Source organism: Nipponia nippon, unplaced genomic scaffold (assembly GCF_047370975.1).
Source record: "Nipponia nippon isolate SJK-2023a ecotype South Korea unplaced genomic scaffold, ASM4737097v1 scaffold_9, whole genome shotgun sequence".
NCBI lineage: Eukaryota > Metazoa > Chordata > Aves > Pelecaniformes > Threskiornithidae > Nipponia > Nipponia nippon.
The window spans coordinates 29,137,373-29,146,772 of NW_028262413.1; the positions used below are offsets into that span (position 1 = coordinate 29,137,373).

General features: G+C 42.4%; 1 protein-coding gene across 1 annotated transcript; it reads left to right on the top strand.

Annotated features, from left to right (window-relative positions):
* The first annotated feature begins 636 nt into the window (after positions 1-636).
* CHRNA3 (cholinergic receptor nicotinic alpha 3 subunit) lies at positions 637-9,329 on the top strand. The gene is made up of 6 exons (XM_009469668.2): positions 637-753; positions 2,756-2,895; positions 2,973-3,017; positions 4,415-4,524; positions 5,745-6,756; positions 8,196-9,329. The coding sequence occupies exons 1-6, from the start codon at positions 699-701 to the stop codon at positions 8,322-8,324; spliced, it is 1,491 nt and encodes a 496-aa protein (XP_009467943.1). The 5' UTR covers positions 637-698; the 3' UTR covers positions 8,325-9,329.
* The last annotated feature ends 71 nt before the right edge of the window (positions 9,330-9,400 follow it).

Consider the following 9,400-nt stretch of genomic DNA (forward strand, 5'->3'; position numbering starts at 1 on the left):
CTCTTGCTGGATCCCAGCTGCTATGTATATCACTCTGGGCTTAGACTCTGGCAACAGCTGTACATGCCTTTAATTACTCCTGGGAATAGCACATCCTTTCTATACAGTCAAGCACCTAGCACATGCGCTTGCAAGGTGAGACACAGGCAGGAAAAAAAACCTCAACATTAACAGCATAATTGGAAATTCAGGTCCCATGATCTCAGTTCACTGCTAAATCAGGCATCCCTAATGCCAATATGCATTTCAGCACAATTCAATTATAAGATTTTTATTAATTAAACTTCTCCTAGTAGCTTGGCATGAGCTTCTGATAGAGGAGGATCCTGTATAGCAGCTGACTGGAAAAATCTTTAGCACTGTCAGATTACTGCGTTCATTTTATGAACCCATTTAAGGACTCTTGCCCATTATCCTTGCCAGAAGACTGCTCTTTGCCTACAATAACATCTGTTTTGCCTGCAATTTATTTGCCATTTCCAACGCTCTGACAGCTTGGGTAGCTAGAAAGGGGGCAGCACAGCAAACCTAATGGGAGCTCACTGCGCAGAACTGTGTTCAGGGTCCTGCCGTCTGCTGCTTCCAGGCGTTTCACGCATCGGAGGAGCGGAGCTCGCTGTACTTCCCATGCTCACACAATCCTGGCAGCTAAGCTCATCTTCAACAGCCTCTGTCGACAGGCAGTAATTCATAACACCATGGAGAGCACGCACACTCTCCTTCTAACTGCTGCTGTTTGCTTTCTCTGTCAAGGTGAGTAATCCTTGATTTGTTTATTCTTTGTTGGTGAAGGGGGCTGTTGAAAAGGTGAACAGGAGATGGCTTTGGTACAAATTATTTTTAAGAAGTGCTGAAGCTCACTCCAAACTAATGCATAAATGTACAAAATCCTAGTACAGCTCTTTTTGTTACATAGTTTGTTGTTGGTTTCTTTCTTTTTTTTTAAATTTCTCCTTGTAAAGTAGTTAAGTAGTCCTGATTCAAGATGCCAAACAGGACACACAAAGCCATTTTAACATTAAGAAGAGAAAGCACCTTACATGTAAAGGTGTGGTTTTACATGTTATAGAGAAGACCACAAGAAAGTGACAATATTAAACAGCTTTAAATATGTGCTGCAAACAGTGCACCTTCTCTCTGCAGATACGGAAAGCATGAAAACATTTAAATAATAAAAAAAAAACATTAATGCACTTCTCTAGATACAGTGGATGCTAGATTTAATTAAAGTGCTGGTGACATGTAAAAAGGCTGGCAATTTGGGATTGACTAAAACAGACAGTCATTAAGATCTAGCTTTAAAATTATTTACCTAAAAGATTTGGGAGTATTTATTCCAGGAAATCTTGATCTGAGAGATATGAGATATCAATAAATAATAAGGGTAAGGCTAGCAGTTAAAAAGTGTGAAAGAAATGCATTCATTTTTTTAGTTAGCAAGTTGGCTTGAATGACTTCACTAATCTGAATATAAAATTGCTCTCCAAGTGAACAGGAGAAGGATGGGGGGAAGAGGTTTTAGCTGAATACAGTATCACATGAGGGGGACCCTCGTCTTAGGGAGAGGGGAGCTCTTACAAAGATCGGAAAGTGACACCTGCTTTGTGAAACACTACAGATCGGTCACTTGCAGATACTTCTGTCTCCTATCTCTTTCTCTACGGAAAAACAACTATATCTGGCAAAAAAATAAACATGTCCTTGCAAATATCTGTGGATTCGTATTTGTGTTTCAAAGGAACTGTACAGCACGTTCAATGGACTTCAGTTCTGTGCCTTTGCCAAATTTGCATAGTGTCATCCATAAATGACAAAACAGGCCTTTTTTTTTCAGTTGGAGTGCTTGAGGATGTGTCATCCAGAGAGAGTTTAAGAGAGAGGCCCCTAAAAATAAAAGGCCATTGGCTTTTCAACAGTGTCCAGCTGTCAGGATGGTTATTGCCTAGCTAGCTCCAAGAGTAAAAAGGCAGTTTGAAATACACCTCATCCCAAAACAGTTGAAAGAGCTTGTTGTTTAAGAATTTCAGTTTGCAGCTTTTCTGTCGGCCGCAAGGCACCATGAGCAGCAGTTACCAGTGGCAAAATGGACAATAGGAATATAATATAAATAAAAATTACTTAGAAAAATAATAATTGGTAATTACCAATTTCTTTGAATGTGCTAAAAAGTCTTTGAATATGAAATCAATTTTTAACCCTTTTTTTCATATTTTAACGAGCAGGCTGTTATCATCACTATAATCGCGCAATCATGACTCAGGCTAGAAAGCAGAGTTCTCATTTCCTGGGAATCCTCCTATTGCAAAGCACTCCGACGGCTTACAAGCGGCCTGGTCTGTTGGGTTACACTTTTCCCTTCCTCTGCTCCACACCCCTGCAGCTTCGGCAGGTCTAGGGGACTAGGGCTGCGAGGAGAAAGTGCTTTTGCACCTCCAGTTCTTCAGTAACTCCCTGAAACTATTTTTTTAACCCATTTGCAGAGATGTATGTGAGGAAAACTCTGTCATAGCATTGCCTTTCATTGCTTTTCGTCTCCCAGCCTAAGCGAATGCCAATCATGACACACTGCTACCCACTTAGGCGAGGCTTGGCCTTTCCCGACGCACCACACGGATGCTAAGCAGTTAATACACAGCAAGACAGGCACAAAAAGCGGCAATGCCCCCACTCCGGACAAGCCTCCCCACACGGGGTGCTGCTGCCTCGGAGGCTGCGCCTGCCCCCGCGGCCGCTCACCCCGCCGTGCCCTCCGCAGGCTGCGGCGGCTCCGAGGCCGAGCACCGGCTCTACGCCGCCCTCTTCGAGAGCTACAACCAGTTCGTCCGTCCCGTCAAGAACGTCTCGGACCCCGTCATCATCCAGTTCGAGGTGTCCATGTCCCAGCTGGTGAAGGTGGTGAGTACCCGCCCCGCCGGGGCGCCCGCGGGCGACGGGAGGGCCGGCGCCTCTCCCGACACACCTCTCTTTTCCAGGATGAAGTCAACCAGATCATGGAAACCAACTTGTGGCTGAAGCACGTAAGTAGAGATCACCAGCAGAGCCCAGGCGGCACCAGCTCGCCTGCTCCCCAGCGCGAGAGTGCTCCCCACTCCGGGCGGGGGGACCCCGGCCCTCACGGACCGCGCCAGGGGCGGGAAGAGCCGTCCGCCCAGCGAGGCGTCTGCAGGCTCCCGGGAGCACCGGGCTCAGCAGGCCAGCGCCACGCCTCCCTCCCCCGGGGCAAAGCCGCAGCCTAGGGAGGCACGGCGGGCACAGGCGAGGCCCCCACCGGCGCCCGGGGCTCCAGCATCAGCCGCCCCCCTCAGCGCCGCTCGCCGGCGGGAAGGCCGCCACGACGCCCTGCCTGGCGCGCTGCTGCCCCCCGGCGGCGCGCGGCGGCCGCGGAGCGCTGAGGGACCCGCGGGCGGCGGCGGCGGCGGCGGCGGCGGCGGCGCGGCGACGCAGATCCCTCCGCCGCCGGAGCCGAGGGGAGGTCAGCATGGCTACCGGGCCCCGCTCTGCCCGGCCCCCCGCGCCGCCTGCCCGGGCAGAGCTAGGGCCCGGCCCCGGCCGACCCCCTGCAAGGGGGCGCCTCCCGCCTCGTTAACTGAGCGCCCAGAAACACCGCCGTCGCCACGGTCCCCTCCGCCTTTCTGTCTCACCGACTCTGGGTGCTGCAGCATTTAAATACGGGCTGGGTCGGGGTGCAGCTGTTAAACTCAGGTTGTGAGTCTCAGCTGCAGCCCTACCCGTCCTACAGTTAAGATCGTCGCGAAGTACTGTGTTTTTGCTGTGAAGCCTCCCGAACTCGCTGCCTCGCGTCCTGCTGTTCGCTCCCGGCCAGCGAGAGCAAACCGAAAATGTTGACTTCACTTAAAAGGGCCTTTATGGGCTAAAAATGCAATTACTCAGTGTTGCAGTCAGCTTAATAACCAACTTAATTCCCGGCTTCAGCTTAATATTCAATTTTGTTAAACTGGGGTTTAACGAGCCCTAAGGAACAAGCCCGTTACTTAACTGAGCAGTAACACCCTGCAGCTTGCGCTCAATGCTCACATCTCGCACCAGAGCCTCCTATGAATTTGTTTTCACCATCTCACAGATACCTGGCTTTTTGAGACCTAGGTTATTATTAAAATCCTACACTCTCTGGCAAGAGAGTTTCTTATTCCCTCTTTCATCTTGTTCCAGCTACTGATTAGACATTCCTGGGACATGGAGTCACACACATCTAAGCCATATCTAGACCAATAGGCCCACAACCTCCATGTGAATAAACACCAGACATACACGTTTGTTAAGGAAACATCTAATCGTTGTAGTATCCAAAATAAAACAACCCTAGAAGTGATATGATAGCACTTGGTTTGAGTCTAGTCCACTAAATTTCAATTTCTTCACAAACCTATCATAGACTCATTTCTTCCATAATTAGATCTGGAACGATTACAAGCTTCGGTGGAATCCAGCGGACTATGGAGGTGCTGAATTCATCCGAGTACCATCTGGCCAGATCTGGAAGCCAGATATTGTTTTATATAACAAGTAAGACTCTTGCAAATTTTTGTTACTAATTTAAATTCAAATTATGTTACTAATTTAAAAAAAATCAGCAGGACGTTCACTGAATTCACTGAAAAAGCCTGCTTTCCAACACACCTGGGTCCCACATCTCCCTGTTGCTGTACTCACCTCCATGCCATCCACATCAGCATCACTGGGCAGGAGCCAGCTCCAAAGCTGGAGCTGCAAGTGGGCAGGCCAAAGTGAACTTCGCTTTTCCCCTTCACGAGCCCCTGCTTTTACTATTATTTGTATCACTGTCTACAAGGGAGGTGGCAAGAAATTCCCTTAGACTGGAGAGTTCTCACCTGTGAGTCAGGCCTTTAACTGAAAAAAACTGCAAATTCTAGCTTTTCAGCAGTTAAATTCGCAATTTGACACCTTTACAATAATAGTGTTGACATATAAGAGCCACGGGTAAATTTACTTCAGATATCAGTTTCTGTGACTGTGAGGAGCCAAACCATAACTAATGGATCCCTCTGCTATGTATGGAAGCACTTCTCAGTGAAGTGGACTTCACTACACAGATCCAAAACTTAGGTCTATGAAACAACAGTGATGAGACTCCTTTGCTAACTGTGGCCTTAAAACTTGAAATTACCTTTTTAGTTTTACTTTTTCATATAAACAACTGAAATTGTCACCCAGATCTTACATGATCAGGATAGCAATGTGGGACTTAAAAAAGCCCTCACCAAATACACTCCTTATACAAAGTTGCTCCCCAACCCTAATCCCTCTTTCCATAGTTACTACCTGCACTGTCCACAGAAGAGGTGGAAATACCAGTACTGCAGGTATCCTCTTATCAGCCCTTGGGTTCTGATGTGCTTGATCTAGAACAGAATAGAATAAAATAGTTCAGTTGGAAGGGACCTACAACCATCATCTAGTCGGACTGCCATTTGCAGTCTCCTATTTGCTGCTTTGAATATTGATTGCACTGAGTCATATTATTCTAAGGGAGAATATTCCCTTTCAAATCCTCCATAGTAAGTTTATACAGCTGTTTATTTCAGTTTAACTATGCAAATTTGACAGCCGCTGACTCAGTCCTGCACATGCAATTCAGCTCCATGTCAACATGTAATTGCTGACTTTCCCAAAACAGATTAAAGAGTTAACGTATATGATCTGAATCTATGAAACTACCTGGAGTAGTTGCCTTCTAATTTTTGTTATTTTTATTTTCTTTACAGTGCAGTTGGGGATTTCCAGGTTGATGACAAGACAAAGGCCCTATTAAAATACACTGGTGATGTGACCTGGATCCCTCCGGCTATCTTTAAAAGCTCATGTAAAATAGATGTAACCTACTTCCCATTTGACTACCAGAACTGCACCATGAAGTTTGGCTCCTGGTCTTATGATAAAGCCAAAATTGACTTAGTTTTAATTGGCTCTACAATGAACCTGAAAGATTACTGGGAGAGTGGAGAATGGGCTATTATTAAAGCTCCTGGCTATAAACATGACATCAAATACAACTGCTGTGAAGAGATATATCCAGACATCACATATTCTCTTTACATTAGGCGTTTACCTTTATTTTACACTATCAATATGATTATTCCATGTCTGCTGATTTCTTTTCTGACTGTGTTAGTTTTCTATTTGCCTTCAGACTGTGGTGAGAAGGTGACACTCTGCATATCAGTCCTTCTATCTTTAACCGTGTTCCTTCTTGTTATCACAGAAACCATACCTTCTACTTCCCTGGTAATTCCACTTATTGGGGAATACCTCCTTTTCACCATGATATTTGTAACTCTATCTATTGTCATTACAGTATTTGTACTTAACGTGCACTACAGAACACCCAAGACACACACAATGCCTGTGTGGGTGAGAACCATTTTCTTGAACTTACTTCCCAGGATCATGTTTATGACAAGGCCTGCCAGTGATGAAGAGAATAGTCAGAAGCCAAAACCATTTTTCACTTCTGAGTTTTCAAACTTAAATTGCTTCAACAGTTCTGAAACCAAATGCTGCAAAGATGGCTTTGTATGTCAAGATATGGCATGCAGCTGTTGTCAGTATCAACGAATGAAGTTCTCGGATTTCAGTGGCAATCTCACAAGAAGTTCAAGCTCTGAGTCTGTAGACCCTCTGTTTTCATTTTCAGTTCTGTCACCAGAAATGAGAGATGCTATTGAAAGTGTTAAATACATTGCAGAAAATATGAAAATGCAGAATGAAGCAAAAGAGGTAAGAACATATTTTACTCTTACTCTAACTACAGACACCATTTGCCATTAGTGTGTTTTGTAAGCAAGAGAGATCAAAAGAAAAAAAAAAACCAAAAGAAAAAAAGGCCAACACAGACCATTATTTTAAACAAGTAAACTACCCAAGCTGTATTACAAATATGTGCAATTTTGAATGTAGATAATTTTGGGGAGCAGCTCTGGTGCACAACATTGTGTTTATTGACAACACATACACTGAGTGAAGCATGCTAAGGTAAACACTGCTAGGGAAACATACTTGAGTATCCATCCTACAAGATTCAGAGCGAGGATTTTCCAAGTTATAATCTTAATAGTGGAATTTGCTGACTCTGTGGCCTTTAGAAAGTTACATTCTCCCTCCCACAGCTTACCATCAATAATAAAGAATGTAAGAATGAATGTCCTTCACAGTGATGATGATGCTTATTCTGCAAGTGCTGTAGCTAAATGAGACAACTGCTGCATGACAGACCATCATCTTTCATAAAACTGCATCTTGATACAATAAAAAAAAAAATTAAACATTTTATCACGTTCCTCAAACATACTAAGAACAGTAGCCACACCACCACAATCATCACTGAATTTAAATCCTCTACAGTATGGCACTTAGAAGTTAGAATGAAGTTATTTTGTTTATGCTGAAATCAGGATTTTATTTAGAATTAGTTGGTATAGAAAATATGGGGTTGTTTTGGGTTTTTTAAGTCTGCCTTAACAAACAAGTTTAAGCTAAAAAGCAGAAGATTTCAAAAAACAAATGCATTATTTATTAGCCTTCCTGAAGAAAAAAGTAAAAATTTGTATCGTAATCTCAAGAGTAACTAAAATGATCACCTAATGTAGTTACTATTAATATATAATACATATAATACTTCAGTGTCACTGTTAAAAAAAAAAAAAAAAAGGAAATTAAAAATATCTGTTTTTTGGAAACTTGGTTCCAAACTTGGAAGGTAAGGAGATGAATTTTACATCATGCATGAGAATGATCAAATTTCTGTACTACAGAAGAAACATACCTTAAACTTTTAACATATTGCCAAAAGACCAGCAGGAGCAGTCTGTTTCAGTACAGTTTTCTGGACAAACCTGATCACCTAAGAATGTAAAGCTTTTCACTTTCATTTTTGGCACACAGAAGAGAAGTTCTATCTCGTGAAGTCCAGTGTCTTGGTGAAAAACTTCTTGTATTTGAAGTAGCAGCTTTTGGCTTTGCCACAAATAGCATATTCAAATAAAGCTTCTTCAGGATGAATTAATTTGTCAATGAAAACAGAGTTATGCAAGTTGTGCATATATGAAAGACATGTACATATGGAAAAAAACCTGCTTCCTATATAAAATGGTACTAATGGCTAATGCAAGTTATTCATCTAATAAACATGCCTACTTGCTATTTAATTTATTTTTCAGATTCAGGATGACTGGAAATATGTTGCCATGGTAATCGATCGTATTTTTCTGTGGGTTTTCATCCTGGTATGTATTCTAGGAACAGCAGGATTGTTTTTACAACCTTTGATGGCTGGAGATGAAATGTAAAGATTAAATAGCATGTTGTCAAATCAAAGAAAACTTTTGCCAACCAACTCTGCACCCCCACCCCAGCACTTGATGTCTCTTCTATGTGTAGTAGAATAAGGATCTCTCTTGGCCTCAACTTTGCTTGACCAAGAAGGCTTTGTTAAAAATGTGAAAATGTGGAGAGAGAGGAGGAAAAAAAAAAAAAAAAAAAAAGATTTTTAACCTTTACAACAGCTAATCTCAAAGTAATATGAGCTATGCTTGCTATTGCTTTTTGTAATAACTGGAAAAGATGGTAGTACATTAAACTTTATAGGAATGGTTTAAGAAGGCATTGATAAAGAAACTGAAAATTACATGAATATTCAGAAAGTCAAGAGAGGTTGAATACTTTGGGCTACTAGATTTGTTTCCATGAGTCTGGTGCCAAGTCTCTTCAGACCATGATGGGATCTTCTGGGAATAAGTTCATACTGAGCTCAATGAATGCCGTCATGAGGATGAAATGCTTCAGGAAGCATACATACCAAAATCGCTAGAATGCAGACATTGCCACCTGGTGTATAAACTGACTCAAGCAGTGGGAGGAAAGGACCATGGGCAGGTTTATTACAAAAGGAAAACAAATAGGTAAATAATAGATGATGGTAATAAAGCAGCCATAATGTAAACTCTGTGCATCCTCTATTTCAGTGTACGAAAAGACTGTCAGAAAAAAGAAGCTATTCAAACCTAATAATGTTTAAAACTGTGTACAAGTAAAACACACATTAAGATGCAGTCTGCAGGTTATGCAAAGGATCAAAATACTTTGATAGGATAGTTTGGATACAGAAGCATTCTGCTATAGCAAAGTGGTTTATGACAAGGGAAGGAAGGTAAATAGAAAATAGTCCTGTAAAGTATGCTAAAATTGCTTCTTAGGCATACTTTTTTTTTTTTTTTTAAATCAGTAACTGCAGATAATTTAAGAGCATGAATAAAGAATGCAACAAAACACTGTAATGAGAAAATATTTTGTAAGAATATGAACTGTTCTCTCTGCACCAAACTGGAAACTTTTTGGAAATACAGTATATCAAGTGATGTAACAT